This window comes from Drosophila nasuta, chromosome 3 (genome assembly GCF_023558535.2).
Source record: "Drosophila nasuta strain 15112-1781.00 chromosome 3, ASM2355853v1, whole genome shotgun sequence".
NCBI classification, from domain to species: Eukaryota; Metazoa; Arthropoda; class Insecta; order Diptera; family Drosophilidae; genus Drosophila; species Drosophila nasuta.
This window is the reverse complement of record NC_083457.1, coordinates 4,086,283-4,106,049: the sequence shown is the minus strand read 5'-3', so window position 1 is coordinate 4,106,049 and position 19,767 is coordinate 4,086,283. Positions and strand designations below refer to the sequence as shown.

Below are 19,767 nucleotides of genomic sequence, written 5' to 3'. Positions count from 1 at the left end.
TGCTGCTCCCTTCTCAAATTATTCAATGAATCAGCTTTCAATTCCGAAAAATAATTGATTGTCTGTCGCACTTGAAATACTCAATACTACATACAGCTGTTTCGCATCACGAAGCAAACTCAAGTTTATCTTTAAAATATATATGATCTGTTTTTATATACTTGTGCTTATATTTGATTTTGGAGAGGATTCTTGAGCAGTGCATTGGAGGTCTTTGCTGAGGGCAGCACTTTTGAGATTAAGCCATAAGTTGTGCAGATTCTGCTTTCGCTGACTTCAGCTTAATCCCTTTTGAATGGTGTTTATAAAGAATCAACACTCCTTCCTCCGCTTATCTGGACAGCTGAGCAGACAAGTTGTGTGGAGCACAGATGATACAAATTTTGACATATGTCATAAGCAAGAAGGCAAGAAACAACAAAAAACTGTCAGACATTGCTCGGGATGATGGGCACAACATCTACTCATTTATAAGCCACAAAAAAACAAATCACTTGGGGCCAGCACGGGACACTACAGGCCAGACAGTCAGACAGCCCGGCAGTTCCCTGTTCCACTCCCCCATCCTCATCCCTCCCGCATAGGGGACAAAGCGCACAAGTTGGCATTATTTGAATTAAGTGCATACTTAAGAGTAATTTATTGGAAAATCCACAAGAAAACCAGCAGCAGTAGCTGAAGCTGAAGCTGAAGCCTGAGGGCCAAGCAGATTGTGGGCACACAGGCAGTCAGTCAGTCAGTCAGTCAGTAAGCGCCAGCAGTGGGTTTTCCATGCTCATAAATCTATTGTTTCAAGGCAATACTTAGTGGTGATGGTGGAGGTGGTTGGGTTGGGTTGGTGCCTCATTAATCTGCAGAGACTAGTGTGTACCCAACTCTTTGTGCCATTATATATGTCTATGTCTATCTAGCGTCACTATTTGGATAGTGCTCTTTTTGTTTGTCCAAATGTCACTCTGTTTTTCACGCGTTATCTCAATAAACCCGGTCGACAACTGTTCCCCTGCCTATTCCAATGCCTATGCCTGCGCAGCGTCCCTCCCCAGGGCTGTGTTCATGTCGAGGCCTTCTTTTCATTAGCCTGTTACATAGCCCCCATCCCCATTCTCATCCTCTTGCTTCCTTCCTCCATAGCAAGACACTGACTTCTCTCATCCTCTGGATTGTGGAACGAGTTATTGGCATGCATTGAATTTTGCTTTGGAATTTTTGTGTGTTTGTATGTTGAACACAAGCCAAAGAGTAGACAATCATTGGCATGTATAGAATTTCACTGATTTATGTTTCATATGAGTCGAAAGCGAATGACATAGTCGAAGAAACAGCCGCCAGGAGGAAGGACAGAAGGAGTTTCCCCCCCTTCCCTCACTCACTTCGTCAAGGCTCCAGCTCAATTCTGAGACTGAGACTGAGCCCCGTCTCCGGTTGGTGACAATGCAGTGATTACATCTTTTGAGCATTTTACTCCCCCACATCCGCTCTTCCTCTTCTCAACATCCCTAGCATCATCATCATCGCCATCGTCATCGTCATCGTGAGGAGAAAGACTCGCCATCGTCGTCGTCATGTAAAGAAAGGCATCCCTTTGCAGCAGAAATATTTCTGTGCGCCTTTCCTTTTGCTAGAGAAATGATAAATTTTTGATTAAAGGCCCGTTGGGTGGCTGCCTAGTTGTCTGCGTTTGGCATGTCTTTGATAGGATACTCACTCACACACACACAGTATACACTCGTCAACACACAGCCTTGGAAAGTGTTGCACTTCTCTGAAGCTTTGCTGCAAAATACCCATGAAAAACAATGTCAATGTCTAAACAAACTTTGAACTATACTAACGCCATTTTTAATATATTAACAAAAGAGCACAGAATATAGATTGCTATCTAACATTAAGAAAGTATTTTAAATTGATTAATATGAATTAATTCGTGAATTATGGATATTTACATATTTTGGTCTAGCTTAAATTGATTTATTTTTATCATTGGACTTTAATTTAGTTCACCACATTATTTCATATGTCATTTGCAATTTAAATTACAATGAAATGCGAATTTCGATAATAAGACAAATACTTTTTTGCTTTCCTAAGATATTTTAACAAAGATAAATAGTAAAAAAATAAATCTCAAATTGATCAATTAGCAACGAATTCAATTGAATATGAAAATATGCAAAATCTGAATTCAACTGGTAATACACCACAATTATTATAAATCATATATGAGCAATAATATTCATCAGACTTTTAATTACACGTCAAATAAATCATTTCTCATTATATGTATATCAAACACGGGGTATATAAATACTTTCCCAAGCTTTTTCTTTTTCAATTGCATTTAGCAGCCAATGTTCATTGAGTTTTCGTTGATTGCCAGTTAAGAATATTTGACAGACCCTCGTTCATCTCGTTCCACCCATGTCGGCATCTCCGATTACTCGTAGCTAGTCGTTATCATTCATATTCCCAATCAAATTCCAAGTCAATCGCTGCTGTCAGCTATCCAAATGTTAATTTAAACAATTAATTTCAATCTATGGCATATAATAATGTGTCTGTGACTGCGAGTACGAATACGAATACAAATACCATGAGTTGTTGGGGTAAAAATGTGAATATGTCTTTAACATGTCAATTTGCAAATTAAATACCCAACTTGACAGAATGAGAAGAAGGGACATCGGCAAGAAGTGTGCCACAAAGTGAGCGGCACAAAAATAAACCATGAGCGGCAGATGCAATTGGAGGGCACAAGGAAGGAAGAAGTGAGAAGCGAGAAGCGAGTGAGTAGGAGAAAGGAAAAGGAAAGACCACACAGTGTAGACAAGTGCACTAAATATAGATTTGATTTGATTTGAGTAGTAGCAGCGGTAGTTGAGTGTAGAATTTGTGACTGATTTTCAAGAAGGGAAGGGAAAAGATTGTAAATTGAGGGTCAGTACTTAGAAGACAATTTGTAGAGACAATTTAATTGAGTCAAAGTGCTCACTTAAGTTCTTTAATCTAATTGTTAGCTTAAAATGTGGTAAAATAGATCAACCAGGAAATGCGTGAGACTTTACTAGACAATGCGTAGGAATGTTATGCAAATGACGCAAGAGTTAGAAAATATAGAAACCTTTTCTTAATTTCTATAATAATAAATAACAATAATAACACGTACAAATGTATCAAAACACCAAATATAGCATTAACGATAATTAAGTATTTTTTCGGTATATTTATTTGGTATTTTTTTAGCCATAATAACTCTTTCGACTTGTATTGAAAATTGATAGCAGATTTGGTTATATTTAAGAACTTTCTTACTTCATTCCTAATTTTAAACTTGAAATTTATTTATCAAATTATGTTATTGGTCTTACTACATTTTTGATGTATATTTAAAAAAAAAACAGTCAATTTCTTAAAGTTAAGTTAAAGTTAAGAATTACCAACTACTAGCTACTTAGTGTTCAGCCTTTTCAAGAGATTAAATCACATTTTCTCGAATTAGCATGCATAATAAAACATTACGTTGTATGCATTAATGTGAGAGCAATAACTTTAAATTGTGATTGCACTATAATTGGCTTCTTATGACTTGCATTCAGACCTTTACTACCCATTTATGAGCATTTTACATTTTTTTGCCAAGGCTAATACAAACAATTGAAGAAACACATGTTCTTTCCCGTATACACGATATAAATAGTTAATAAGTTGAGTCATTAGCTCTTAAGACTGGCTTTCGTTATCTCCTTTTTCTTAGGGGAAACATATGGTTACCATTTAATAATGGTTCTGTGATTAGGGTGATTAGTCTTTCTTCGTTGTTGGAGTTGTTGACTACTGCTACTGACAGGTGCTTCTACAAGACCAACCCCAATTCAGGAGAGAGGACCCGAAAGGTTTCCGGGAATTTAAAGTTGCCACTTGAACCCAGATATATTGTAGATGCACTTTTTTTCAATTTTAGTAAAGTTAAAGTTTGTTTTGTCTCTCACATTGTGCATAATATAAATTTTAGTTTCCACCATCAAATCGCAACTGTCACATTATTTTCACTTGTCTTTTTTTATTTAAGTGATATAAAGTGTGATGTGTGAGAGAGTTTCTTATGTATATGTGTGTGTGTGTGTGAATGTGTGTGGATCTACATATATATTTATATCGCAGTCAGTAACAATTTCCTGTCATTGCACTGACGTAGACACGCTTGCCGAATTTATAGATAATTTTTCATGATTTTTCTTAACATTCCCTCTCTTATTCGCTCTCTCTCTTCCGTTCTTTCGTTGCAGATGTGCGCAGCAGGTCACAGGCTTACGGCGCTGCTGATGATGTTCATGACGATGATGAAGTTGCTGGCGAGGCGAGTCTAACTGCTGACAGCAAAGTGCCAGAGCAGTGCAGTGCAGTGTCAGCGTTGCGTCGACGTGCGTATCTCAAAGATACAAATAGAAGAAGCCCATTTCCGTCTGGTGGTCGCCTACCTAACGAAAGTGGACTGGCTACCTACACACAACACAATACATTGTTCTCGTCGTTGCACTTCTCTCGCCTCTACTCGCTACTCGTCACTTTTCACTCGCTCCTCTCTCTGTGGCGTGCTCTTTTACTGTCCAGCTGCTATCAGTTGTGCCGTGGCGCGCGGTCGCGACGGGCTGCAAGAAAAGAACGAAAATAAAGTGAGTGCGGGACGCGCGCGGTGAACAAGAAGCCGAAAGAACATCGACAACAACAAAAACAACAACAACGACGAATATCGAACTACGAAATATAAATAAATAAAATACGAAGTGCGGGAAATATATACGAATACGGAAAAGAGGAAACCGGGCGTCATCAATCCTTTTTCCTTGTGCAAATATTTGTGAAATCGTGATTGCTGTTGACAAAGTGGCGTCCGCACACGTACTCGATACTTTCAATTAGGCACGTTGCTTATAAATGTGCCACAATGGCGTCGCCGTCGAGGACGACGCAACCATCAACGCTGCAACCACCGACGCGTTGTAAAGCCCCAGCCACGGCTAAGGCTCTAATCCTGTTCCGTCTGCGGTTCCGTCAACTAGCTCCCTCCCTCCTGTCTCTCCTGTCCCTGTCCCTCTCACTCTCATTGCTGCTGCTCAGCGTCGCTGTTCATGGCGAACCCTACGGTGGCAGCTTTGGCGGCTCGGCCATCGCCAGCGGCGGCCTCGGCTCCGTTGGCATCCACATCCCCGGTGGCGGAGTTGGCGTCATTGCGGAGGCGCGTTGCCCCCCGGGTTTGCTCCTGCAGCGGATTAACCGTTGACTGCTCGCATCGAGGATTAACGCAGGTGCCTCGCAAAATATCTGCGGATGTGGAACGACTGTAAGTACACAGTGCACTACTCTCAATATTAATCTACTCTAAAATAAAATCAACAACCCCAATATACAAATAAACCCTGATAGACGGCTGAAAATCAGTCGAAATTGCAATATATAAAATACTTAGCTGTGAGGGAACTATGAGAAAATATAGCGTAACAATATATACAATTTTATATCAATATAGTAAATATTGTAAGGTAACTAAGATTACTATAATTATCAATTTAATAAAATTATGAAAATGTCGTTAGAACCCACATTTAGGTTATGAGAAAAGTTAAAAATACTAGGATATAATGAGTTAACAAGTTTCATCATTATTACTACAATCGATTGTAAAATATTTCGAAAAATAAAAAAGAATAGTGGAAAAAGATTACAACAAACATTTTCATAATTATAAATTTAAAAAAAAATCATTAAACAATCAAAATTTTGTTCGTTTTACTTGAAGAAATTTTGAAAATATAAACCCATAATAACACCTAGCTAGTTCCATCATTTTTACTTCACTTTACTTTACTTTAAGATATATTTATGTAAATAATGCCAAATTAGCATAGCTGAAACATAATAAAGAATTATTATTATAAATGATGCAAAGTTTATAATAATACCCAGTTATACGAAGTTAGGAATATTCATAATAATAACTATAATAATTAATTTAAAAAAATCGTGCAAATTCAGATATAGGGTAAACATCGGAACAATATATAACAGATAAAAAGAATGTACAAAAAATACATTTGAGAAGGAATACAAAAGATAGTAAAATATGTCCATCAGATCGGATTCGATTGATATAATCGACAACATATGTTTACATGCACTTCATGCATATTATAAGTGGGAAGGAAGTATTCTTATCACGAAGTTGTGAAGATTGCGAACTAGCCGAACAAGTTTCTTGGCCTTGACAATAAGTGGTCTATATGATTTTACATATGCACGAATGTTGTTACGTAAACAGCAGTTGTGAGCAGATGTTCATATTTACATACAAATCATCATAGACAATCAGCAACTAGAACAGCACAACAACAACAACAATCACAACAACAGTAACAACTCTAACAGGGGTAGAGTTAAAAAACAAATAAAGCCGTGACCATGTCGTGTGTCGATAACAGCGAACAACAAATGGACGACGCGTCGCTGGCAACACGAAGCGATGCAAACTGGCGTCTTGTGTTGTCAGCTCAGTCCGTACATTAAATCTCCATTAAGTTTATTAATTGTCGCTGAAGAAGCCAGCATAAGCGTCCACTTTTGGCAATTGTTGCATGCAGCTCTGCAACTGCAACTGCAACGGCAGCAGCCACGAAATGCATTAAGCCGAACGTCTGCGTTCGTCGGACGCCACATAAATTAACGCGCCGGCAATTAGCAAGTGTATGCAAAATGCCACAGAGCCACACCTCCTTCCTGCCCCCCTTACCTCCTGCTGCCAGTTCCGTGGCATAGCTCCGCTGCATTCAATCCTCAGTAGAGCCATTGCAGCGCCACTCGGCGACCTCAAAAGCTGCAGTTTTTGTTTTAAATTTTTTTCTACATAAATTAATAACAGATATCAACGTCGACGACGACTGCCGACAACAACAACAACAACAACAACAACAAGCAAATAGCCCAGTTATAAGCAGTCGGTGCACCCCGAGCCAGTCAAATAGCACTCAGGGACACATTTGTTTTATGCAAAAAAGCAACAAAATTAAAAAAAAAAATACAAAAATAAAACGGAAAAAAAAAACAGAAAAAATGAAAAGCTAAAGCAGAAAACAGAAACTGAAAACATATCAGCATACACGGCATATTTGCATTTTAAAATACCAAAGCGACTGCCTCGATGCTGCAGCACAGGGTGGTTCATGCCATTGCGGAAAACTATTGGGTGACATTTTCAGATTGAACGTATGCCAGATTTAAGCCAGATCAAAATTACATTACACAGAATGAATAAATAAGAAAATAAAATATAAGAGAAACACAAAAAGGGTTTCAAGCAAGAGCTTAGAATAAATGGTAACAACTCTTGAGGAAAGGTGGTTGAAATACGAGTAAATACACCAAGAAATTAATTGAAAGATGAAATGTGAGCTGCACAATACCAGTGGATACTTAAAAATGATTGACAGTTTTATTTACAATCCATAAAAGTATGTTAACAGCCCTTAAGGGGAAGCGGATTATAATGCAGTAATTCAAACCGATTCGAAAAATAAATAATAATCACTTTAAAGATAGATTTTTCTTACACTTTCAATGAAAAGTATAAAATATGAGCTGTATTTGTAATTATAATAAGGTTTCATAAAATTAAGAGAGTTTGAATTTAAACCAATTAAAAAAACAAATTAAATAAACATTTTCAAATGTGTTTTCCTAACACATTCAATAAATAATAGAAAAGTTGAATAAATAGCTAAATGATAGAGAATATTTAAACGGATTTCTATAAGGTTATTTTTATTAATATTTAAAATCAAAATTGTTTAATCGAAATCGAAATGGATTACCTAATTTCGAACTAATTATATTAAAACGCGTTTTGCGACGATTCATTTTTAACTCTAAAATTGAACATTCTCTTTCTGAATCAAAAAATAATAGTTACTTTAGGACATTACTCATCTTTTATTAAAATTTTTAGGGAACAGCACAAAACATAAACTAAATAATCAACTATAATAAAATTCATATAATATATTGAGAATACATTTTTTAAGACTGTGATTGTCGGTTCTACTTAACTAGTTTTAGAGAGGGTTTTTTAAAGAATCTTCGTTAAATCCAATCAATGTAAAGAGTTTTTGCCTAGTTAATATAATGTTTTTCTAATTGCAAAAATTGCATTTGTTAGCAATGATAATGATCAGTGAAGTGAGAGTTGAGTCACCCTCATGCTACATAGAATCCTGAACTAGCAGTTGACACACTCGCACATAGACCAACTATATATATATGCTATATAAGTGAGACTGGATGTGTTGTGTTAGTCGTGTGTGCACATCAAATATTGAACATGCCCACAACTATCGGCTGGCAAAGCAGCAAATGGCAAAAACAATGCGATGGCAAAACTGGGGCCCAACCCAACCGAGTAGAGCACAGTGCAGCACAGACTCAGAGGCCCAGAGACTCACTCCGAATAACCCAGAACCAGAACGAGTGCCACAACCAGAACCAGAGCCAGACTTGCCATTTAATTACATAGCAGAGGCTCGGTGTGGCATGTTTCAGAGTGACAGGGAGGATTAGAATGGTCACATGGCAGCGGACAGCGTTGGACACAGACAGTCTGTCCTTTAGTCTGTTGGTTCGTCAGTTCGTCAGCCACCCACACTGATTATACGATTGACATGAGAACGGTTTTGCATATATAGTACATACAAATTCTATGTATGTATTTTCTATTTCGGCGCAGGCAAACTTAACCCCAATTTGTGCCCGAAAGCCCTTTAACACCTCTCACAAAAATACAAAAAACACAACAACAGCTAAAGGTGAACCTAATTTATAGCTCCAGTAAATTCTTCAAAGACATGCAAAAAACCCGAAAATAAATAAATAAAAGTTAAAGAGAAAAGGCAAAAGAATCGCAAGAAAAGAGCAACTTGAGCTGAAATCTAATTGGACCCTAAAAACTAACAAAAGCTTTGGCCTGGCCAATTTGTGAATGCCTCAACGAATTAATGAACTTAAATGTTTAATTATAACAAAACGGCAACGCACACATAACATAACGCAACATAACATAGCTGATTTCCGACATTCGAGAGAGTATTATAATTATTTTTGTAAAATCTTTTGAAAAATGTCTGTCAATTAGAAGCGACTTTTGTTTCAACTCTTTGGCTCCTCAGCGACTTGTGAATCCACAATATGTAATCAGTTGGATCTAACCAAACGCGATGCCCACATCTTGCCAAGATATTAAGCTCATTAAAAACTCTCTGCGTATGTGTGTGTGTGTGTGTTGGGCTCATCGGTAACTTGATGCGAGTTTCATTAAGGCTTCGGCGCAAAAAAAGCAAACTTCGTCTTATTTTGTAGGATTGTAAATACTCTAGCGAATCTTTGTTTCGAATTCTGACGAAAGCAGAGAGTTCGGTACGCCTTCTGAGCGTCACAAATTTTATAACAAAAGGCATAATACCCCTCGGCAAGTGTATAGAAAAATATTTCTCGTTTTTGGCCCAGACCGAAGGTCTTACTACCTGTTGTTGCCGGTTGCTGCCTCTTTAGAGGCAACCTTACTCAAAGAGCAGCTGAGACTCTCGCTTGACTCTGGGCCAGGGCTGCAACAACTTGTTGTTGTTGTTGTTGTTGCTGTTGCTGTCTGCTGGCTGCGCATGCGCATTCGGTCTTCAGATCTGTGGGGTTTTTCTCCGTTTTGTATCTCTTAGGTTGCATTTCATTGTTATGACATCTGCAGGTAACAAATTTTGTGTATCTCTGAGAAAAACAAGTTTTATTCCTGCGACTGCGACTTGGGTTGAGCCTGCGAATGCGACTGTGCATGTTAAATGATTAAATATCATATTTTCGTTATCAAACAAAAGACTGTGTTGGTTGCTGGCTTCGATGCTTCGATGTTGTTGCTGCCGATGTTCTGCCTTGTCTTACAAGCAATTAAAAATTATTATCGCGCTGCCGCAGCTGATTTCGATTAGCGAGCTACTTGGGTTGCAACATAATTACCAGCAAGCCATTTCCTTATCATGCTTTACAATCTATTTACGATCCCCACTCCTTTCTTCTCTTTTGCAGCGATTTGCAGGGCAACAATTTGACCGTGATATATGAGTCGGACTTGCAGCGTTTAACCAAGCTGCGAATGCTGTAAGTAAACTAACTTTTTTTTTTCTTTGACTCGCATTTATCATTGCGTAACTCGACTCCAAGTGGAGCACATTGATATACCAAAAAATGCAATGATAATACTATAACTATAAATTTGAACTGAGTAAAACTGGTTGGCCAATAGATGTTAAGCAACAACTTATACTATCTGTTTTCGACATCTTGTTTCTCCCCTTTCTGCAGCCAATTAACCGATAATCAAATCCATACGATTGAGAAGAATGCACTGCAAGACTTGGTATCTTTGGAGCGACTGTAAGTAGAGATCTTTTCTCGTTGCGTATCAAATTCATTTTGCTAGTGCATGAAAATTGTACAACTAATTCACTCTGAACTAACCAAAGAAAATTTGCTGCTCTTTATAGAAATATATTGTAGAATATTCACATGAAGCAATTCGATTATGTTGAGTTTTTAGTTTAACATTTTTGTATCTTTTTTCTCGTTTCGTTTTATGCGTATCTCTCTACTTTCGTTGCGTTTCGTTTTGCGTATCTAATATGCTCGTTCACCAAAAACAAAAAAAAATAAATATCAAATACAAAACACCAAAATCAAAATCAAAACCAAAAAACCAAACACTTCACTCTATAAATCAGACGCCTAAACAACAATCGACTTAAGGCAATACCTGAAAACTTTGTGACAAGTTCAGCGAGTCTTTTGCGATTGTAAGTAATCCAATGTAGACATCTAGCGATTATATCTACCAAACGTAGTGTAGTCCATAGAACCTTAGATTTTTAACACATAATGACACTCTCCTCCACCTCTTCCCCCGCCTGCCTGCCTGTGCATCTTCCTCACTCACAGGGACATCTCGCACAATGCAATCACAACCGTTGGCCGAAGAGTCTTTAAAGGAGCGCAGTCGCTGAGGAGCTTGCAGCTGGACAACAATCAAATCACTTGTATGGACGAGCATGCCTTCAAGGGTTTGCTGGAGCTGGAGATACTGTAAGCACACTATAGAGAACTAGGACCAGGGATGGGCAAATTTCAGGGCTGACAACAGCGCATTACTTCAACGAGTACGCTTTATGATTTATATGCGATATACGATTTTAAAGTGCTCGTTTGCCCATCCTTGGTCTAAGGCCAAGAAAGATGCATTCACTTGATAATGCAACTTATTTTTTTTCCAATTCCAATTTTCTCTTGTACTCGCGATGCAGCACACTGAATAACAATAACTTGACCGCTTTGCCGCACAATGCCTTCGGGGGATTGGGAAAATTGCGGGCGCTGCGCCTATCGGATAACCCGTTCGCCTGCGATTGCCATTTGTCCTGGCTGTCGCGCTACCTACGCAGCGCCCCTCGCCTTGCTCCCTACACGCGCTGCCAGTCGCCATCGCAGCTGAAGGGCCAAAACGTGGCGGACCTGCACGACCAGGAGTTCAAATGTTCAGGTATGGACACATGTATCTAACGTAGTTGCAACTAGTTGCTTTGGCGGTTCGAGGGGAGCGGAAGGGGAAGAGGCGACTCCCCAAAAACGGACAAATGTCGTGGGGCCCTGCGAAGCTATGCCAAATTAATTAGTTTTATATGCCAAGCAGCAAAACAAAGCATTGTAAATCATAAGCAGTCATATGGGCACGCCCCCGCTGTGCCGCCCACTCCAAAGCAATAGCATCGGCAACATCGACAACAATGCTTGGCAAGGGGGGACAAATCAGCATCGGAGGAGGGAAGGGGGAAAAGCTTCATCGTGTGTTTGCCAAAACGTTTAACGCCGTCATCGCTTGCTTGATTGGGATGCAGATGTTCAACTGCTGCGGGCCCAAGCAGCGTTTGGAAAGCCTCAGCCTCCATCTGAATTCAACTCCAAGCTCTGCTGTGCTCAATGAAGCGGAAGATGTACGCCAAGCGATGGCATGAAACGAGTTTTTTATTCCAATCATTATTATACTCGTTATGCTCTGCCATCTGAAGAGTTTAACACACTACTCAAGCAATTCGTCAGCAAAGAGTTAAAGAAAACTGAATAGGGAAGGCTTTACTACTTCGATTTGTAATACATATGTAGGAAGATATTGATATTAGATATATATCACCAAAAGAATAATGTTGAAAGAGTCGTTCGGCATTTCGTAGAAATCTGATTCTGGAGAGCATATTAACTGGAGTTACTAAAATTGAATTCCAAATGTGCATTCAAGGATTAAGAACCAAAGCTTTTCAAAACCAAAAATATATAAATTTATTTTCTACATAATTAAAAATAACCAAGAAATTATACTGAATTCTATATTTGGTATACCGATATAGTACTACATTCAAAATATACCATAGAACACAAAATATACCAGATTGTCAGCCAAAGGAATTAGGATTCGATTGGAGGATGCGTTTCTTAACATATTTCTTAAATAACTTCTACAATTTTTATCTTAATGCATCAGTTTTTTTGTGAATTAAAGCCGCTTTCAACACAGGTTAAAATTTCAAATCATTGACTTTCAAAACCAATTATTAAAAGTGTCATTATGAGGTACATATGTAACAAATGATTATACTCAGTTTTCTGCACAGTGCATATTACTATACAATGTCATGAAATTTTTACTGGAAGTCGATAAAGGATAGCAGATTCTAACGCACCAGTTGACTTATAGATGGCGCCACCAGAGGGCGCTAGATTCAAAAAGTCCTGTTTACTTTTGAACGCACCTTGTATATTGTGAAAAAAAACTGTTCAAATTATTTTTTCCAATATTTGTCTGTAATTGCTTGAATACAGTTGGTTAAACGGAGTCAAGAATCTCCACAATTGAAACTTAAATCCAGTGCAAAGTTTTGTGAGGAAAAAAAGGGAAATAGTTGAAATCTTTGAGCTCACTCTACTGCAGAGCATGTGAAATTCGATGGCTTGATGACAGCTTTTGGTTTCGTAGCTTGTTTGACTTTCGTTTCGTAGTCGAAATGCTATGGAATTATGTGGGTAAACATTTATGACCAGCGGCTGTTGTGTTGCACTGTGTTTTGTTGTGGAGCCACAGCTTGGCGCGCTGTGCAGTAGCATTAATAATTATGTGGTTTGCCGCTGCTGCTGCTGCTTCGGCTGTTGATGCTGCTGCTGCTGGTGCTGTGGTTGTGGATCTGTGGATCAAATCAAAGCCAAGTGGCTGGCAGTAGACGGTAGAGGCGCAAGCAGCTAAGCTAAATATGCAGTTCGAACGTTTGCTTTACACTTGCCACTTTGCGTGCACTTGCTGCACACTTGCTGCCACTTGCAGGTCTCACCGAGCATGCGCCAATGGAATGTGGCATCGAGAACAGTTGCCCCCATCCCTGCCGCTGTGCCGATGGCATTGTCGATTGCCGTGAGAAGAGTCTGACGAGTGTGCCCGTTACACTGCCCGACGATACCACCGAACTGTAAGTAATCACTATATACGAATATATCCGCCATCCAAAACTGTGTTAAACGTTAACGCTTTTGTTTCGCAGACGCCTCGAGCAGAACTTCATCACGGAGCTGCCGGCGAAATCCTTTTCCAGCTTTCGACGACTGCGACGCATCGATCTGTCAAACAACAACATCTCGAGGATTGCACACGATGCTCTAAGTGGCCTGAAGCAGCTAACAACGCTGTAAGTAGACGCAATTTAAGCAACAAGTAGCATGCCACAAAATGTGCACTCGCTTCGCTGAGTGTATGCGATGTGTGTCTGTCTGTGTGTGAATGAGTCTGAGTGTGAGTGTGTGGTGTCAGTCAGTCACACTCCTTGACAGCCACTGGGCCTAGAACTGGGCTTGAGCTGGAGGAGCTAATCGGCCTATGTTAAGCGTTGCCAACACCGCAAGGCATCAGATTACCTGTGTTGGCCGCACTCTCTTTGCAGCCCCACTCTATGTGTGTATGTGTGTGTATGCATAGGTGTAGGTGTGTGTTAAACCAGTTACCACCCGCAATGACAACAACAAGAATCCACCACAACAAGAGCAGCCTTGCTGGCCTACCTTTGTATATCCTACAGCAGTGAAATAGACAAATCGGGTATATACAAACAAAACAAGTGTTGGGTGAAGGCTGAACAAATATTTTTAATTTGTTATTAGAACAGAGACCGCAAATATAAGTGAATGAATGAATGAGTTTCAAAGAATTAGAGCCCAAAAAAATTCTTAAGTCTTAACTATTTTTATTTTTATGAATAAATGAATAACAAGTATTATTTTTGTTGATTATAAAATAATCATCTTGATATTTATGAATTTACAAATATAATTAAAAAACAAAAGGCTTTTCAATCTTTATTATGGAACATGAAAATTGAAAATAACATTATTTGTAATTTGTTTCTTAGAGGTATTGCTACATTCATATGTATACAAAAGTTATTATTGAATTCAATTAAACTAGAAAATATATATGGGCCATGAAAATAATGTTTATGAATAAAAAATCAACAAAAAATAAAAATTTCAAAAAGTGCTATTCTCATCTTAAATTCTTAATTTTATTATTTAGTCAATCAGGTTTGTAGTTTAATGAGATTATATAGGATATAGGATATATTTTAGTCTAATTATTCTTTTACGTATTGCCAATCTATTAATGTGTATCACAGATTGGCGTAATTGAATTACAGGGTATTTGTCAGCTTGACATGCGAGTGTTTCCTTTGGTATTTGTGCTTTATTCATGTTTTCTTCTCTTTTTACCTTTGTGTTTGCTTTTTTGCGTTTCTTTTGCTTACAGCGTGTTGTATGGCAATAAAATAAAGGATTTACCCTCGGGCGTATTCAAAGGACTCAGCTCACTGCAGCTGCTGCTGCTGAATGCCAACGAGATCTCGTGCATACGAAAGGATGCCTTCCGCGACCTGCACAGCCTCAGCCTGCTCTCGCTCTACGACAACAACATACAGTCGCTGGCTAATGGCACATTCGACGCCATGAAGAGCATCAAAACGGTGTAAGTACCACGCCCCATGGCCCCTCGAAAAGCAGCAAACCCTAAACCCCAAACCCCCAAGCCCATCTCGTCCCACACACTTGCTGTGTTTGGAGTGCATAAAGTGCATGGCAAGGAGACGCCCAGCGCCAGCCTCCAGCCTCCAGCTTGAATGGAGCACTGCAGCGGCAGCATTGCACAACAGCAGTCAGGCACTTTGGTGTTAAACCTCTGAAGTGCATTTAGTAGTTGCTTTGACTTGGCAGCCCCGCGTTGACATTTGTTTAGCAGCAAACAAGCAGCAACATTGCCTCCTTTATTATCGACCGCCCCCCCCTCCCAAAACCCATCCAGCAATATCGGCTGTGAACCGTAAAGATGTTCTTAGTACAACTACGAACAAAAGATGAGGCGGTCTCGATGGGGAGGAGTAGGTGAAGCCCTCGCTTGAGCATCGATAAATGCGCTGACTTTAAGTGCTGTGCCGTTTCTTAAGATGATATGGACTATGCTTGAGTGGGTTAAGTATTTGTCAGGGTTGTCAACAAGCAGCCAAGTAACAAACAAGTGAGATTCAAAACCTAGAAGACTTGCGAATACAATGGCAATCAAAGAATTCGCAGTTCAGAGATATAGGGAGATAACTTAGGTAAATAAAATCAAGATAAAAGAATTCAAGTTCTCTAAAAAAGTGACTAATCTTTAGGAATCCAATTCAACAACTTGTAATATGGTAATTGAAGATTATATCTTTCGAGTTATGTTTAGCTCAACAAGAGAATCGGACAGATAAACATCCCAACTAATAGTCAGATTATATGTTTATACTTTGGCTGTGACTTTAATTACGGAATGGCTTAAAATGTCTTCCGTTATAACAATTTTTATGGGCACTTTGTCACATAGCATTAACGGGGACAACTCTGGCTAGGATTGCATTTGAAAATAGTTTTCAAAACACCGACAAAAGCTATGGCAACAATAAGCAGCGGAAACGTTGCTGCTAGCCGCAGGGCTCGTGCACTTTTAAGACGTCTCAAGCCTCCATCCAAGAGCCAACAGTTTTGCTTCTCCTACCCTCCTAGCCACCCTTGCCATCCTCTTTCTGCGTCTCCCCTTGCCCCATCTCTCTTTTACTCTGCTGTCTATTCAGTACAAATGCTCAATGCTACTTTCGTGCTTTCTTTCCATTTCCATTTATATACTTCTGGCTGTGGGTGTTCACTACACTATATACAGACATTTGGCCAAGAATCCTTTCATTTGTGACTGCAATCTGCGCTGGCTGGCCGACTATTTGCACAAAAATCCCATAGAGACAAGTGGAGCACGCTGTGAGTCACCCAAGCGGATGCATCGCCGGCGCATTGAATCGTTGCGCGAGGAGAAATTCAAATGTAAGTGCGCCCTCCGGCAACCGGGCATCTTGCAACGTCCGACGTCCTACGTTCTACGTGCAACTTGCAACTTGCTACTTGCAACACGACGACAAGAAAAGAATATGTCTTATACAACACCCACTCGCGACTCTATCCTATCCTGCAGGTTCCTGGGATGAATTGCGCATGAAGCTATCCGGCGAGTGTCGCATGGACTCTGACTGCCCTGCGATGTGCCAATGCGAGGGCACAACCGTCGACTGTGCGGGACGAGGACTCAAGGAAATACCACGCGACATTCCGTTGCATACCACAGAGCTGTAAGTTATCCAGCAATTTCTATTCGCCGCAAATTATTATGTTTAGCGCTAACAAGAGTCTCAATTTAAAGCTAACCGAAGTGATTCTGAGAGTACTCTTTTATTCAATTTCAAAGGGTGACACTTATAACTAGACCTCTTTATTTTTAACAAATGAAACTAAACTTTGTACAAAGATAAATATATTTGTGGACAATATTTGAAAATTATTGCATATTTTAAATCATTCTTCAATCTAACTTTGGTTCATACAAAATTGTTTAGTACTTAGAGGTCTATTTGGGCTGATAAATTATGTGTCAGATCATGAAACAATTCTTTACGGCGAAAACAGTCTGTTGTCTTCGGATTAATAATCTGGTATATTTGGTAGTCTATGGTATATTTACATTGTATTAATATATCGACACACCAGATACAACTTTTAATATATTTCAGTTTTTTTTTTTTATGTTTATTTGGTATATATCACCGATTATCCCCTTTTCGCACTATTCTCCTTTTATTAAAATTCCGTAACGGGATTCTCATTGAACTGTAGTTTTATTACGTGTTATATACATACATATGTATGTATGTTAAAATACCTTAAAAAATATGTGTATTTGTTTTACATTCGTGGTTGGAATCTCATTGAAACTTAACTCGCTAATAAACTGTAAAATAATGTGGGAAAATGAATTAAAGTGCAAGCTAAAATGAAGCAATTTTATCTAGACTTTCCATTTGGGATTTTTCCACCAATCAATGCCAACTAACTAGACTGTTTACATACTTACACATTATTACATTATTAACGCACATTTTTCTCTGTAGTTTACTCAACGACAACGAATTGGGTCGCATTAATTCGGATGGTTTATTTGGTCGACTGCCGCATTTGGTTAAATTGGAGCTGAAGCGTAATCAACTCACCGGAATCGAGCCGAATGCCTTTGAGGGAGCGTCTCGCATACAGGATTTGCAATTGGGCGAGAACAAAATAAAGGAGATCTCGAATAAAATGTTTCTGGGGCTTCATCAACTAAAGACGCTGTAAGTAGCTCATAGAGCAAACTCTTAAAGACCCTTTAAAGATCATAATTAAGAATTTCCTTTTTTGGTTTCCATTATTATCACTATCGTTGCAGCAATCTTTACGACAATCAAATTTCATGCGTTATGCCCGGCTCATTTGAGCATCTGAACTCGCTGACGTCTTTGTAAGTATTTCCCCTTTATAATATTTGTTGTTGTTCAGGTTGCTGCTTCTAGATTCTATATTCTAGATTCTGGAAGTTGGCAGTTGATGCATCTGCTTGCTATGCAAAGCAATTAAAACTGTGCCAAGTGCCCAAGCATCGGCGTGCACTTCAATAGATAAATGATTTAGCTTTGGCATTAATTGCCCAGACTCTTCGTTTACATCTCTTATATGCCCTATCGCAGGGCAGGGAAGGGCAGGGCAGTGCAGGGCAGAGGCACATAAAATGAGGTTAATGGTTTTGATTGTTCTCTAGTTGAACTTCAATCTGATTGCCAGAGTTTCACATCAAAACAGAAGCTGCTGCTCATGATGCTACTTGCTGCTTTACCAAATCAATTCTTCTTCTACTCTCTGGCACTTTGTTGCTTGGCAGAGCAAAACTATTGTATATAATTCAATTGAACTCCAATTTATAGCAGAGCTGCCTACGATAAGAACGGACCAATGGCACACCCGCTGTCTCTTCCTCGAGTGCGATGAGTTTGTAAGAGTAATGCTATAGTTCAGCACTACTACACTGATAAAAAATAAAGTTATAAAATCAAGATTACGTAAACATAAAGGTCTTAGCAAAAATCGTATCTTCATTTCAAGAACATTTGATATGAGACCAAATTCTTATTAACAAGAGAACAAAATCTAATACTTTCAACACCACAAATATTATTAAAATAAAGTATACATTTATAAGGAATAAATAATCTTATCTTTAAAATGTATGAAACTTCTCATAATGTTAGGAGAAATAATAATATACCATAGAAAACTGAAAACTAGAAAACACTACTAAATATATAGAGAAGAAATTTAAAAACTTGGAATTTTTGAGAGAAATATTCGTTGTCTTATTCTTAATTTACATTTCTTAAGATGAATGTTCTCGACTTTAGGAACTGTTCTGCTTTTTTCAGTGTATATAGACTATGTATGTTGTATGCTATATCCCAGCAGCATGTGTGTGCGCTGTGTTGTAAATCAACCCTCAGAACCAGACACTTGCGACTGTGTGCGTGTGTGAGTGTGTGTGTGTGTGCCTTCGATGATTTAATTAATTAAAATTGAGTTCAATAAAGAGCGCAAACCCATATACAGTAACACCTAACTAAGTGCACCTTCGCTCACTTGAAAATGAAATAAAATAATCAGTTTGGTAAGAAAGAATAGAATTATGATGCAGAATATCATTAGTTAAAATAATATAATATCAGCGATAATTACGCTATGCAGTGAGAAATGAAAAGTGTTCCATATAATTGGGTTCCACTGTAATTGGGGGTGGGGCTGCGTGGTGTTGTGGTTCGTTTGCGCCATCTAAAATTATTGTAAAATTCATTTAACTAGCTAATAAATAGCATCAATGGAAGCCATTAAGTGCTGTGCACCACACGACACCCACATGCTCAATCATCCTCCAGGTGTTTTTAAGGGGTGTAATGAAGAAGGCAGCCGAAAGTGTTAGTGAGCAGCCTGTGGCTAACACACACACACACACACACACATACACACACGCACAACTTGAACCCACAGCTGATAGCATGACAAAGCAGCATTGCTTATTAAATTAGTCTGGACTCGAAGTGTAACGCTTGGAATTGCCAATGTAATTTGCGATCCATTGTTTCACTTGCCTCCATAATTAAAGGGCTTTTGGGCCTGGCCAAGTGCAAAGTGAATAAGTGAAACATATGTTGCAAGCACATACACAAA

At 38.8% G+C, this 19,767-nt stretch overlaps 1 protein-coding gene across 1 annotated transcript in view; it reads left to right on the top strand.

Annotated features, from left to right (window-relative positions):
- The window catches only part of LOC132789380 (protein slit), a 59,001-nt gene that overhangs the window by 29,701 nt on the left and 9,533 nt on the right, over nt 1-19,767 (top strand). Inside the window, 14 exon segments of the mRNA XM_060797352.1 lie at nt 4,287-5,245; nt 5,247-5,341; nt 10,117-10,188; nt 10,393-10,464; nt 10,809-10,880; nt 11,023-11,166; nt 11,385-11,620; nt 13,451-13,592; nt 13,665-13,808; nt 14,921-15,136; nt 16,355-16,512; nt 16,661-16,814; nt 17,631-17,849; nt 17,945-18,016. Of these exon segments, the coding sequence (XP_060653335.1) occupies nt 4,946-5,245; nt 5,247-5,341; nt 10,117-10,188; nt 10,393-10,464; nt 10,809-10,880; nt 11,023-11,166; nt 11,385-11,620; nt 13,451-13,592; nt 13,665-13,808; nt 14,921-15,136; nt 16,355-16,512; nt 16,661-16,814; nt 17,631-17,849; nt 17,945-18,016 (2,096 nt within the window). The 5' untranslated portion in view covers nt 4,287-4,945.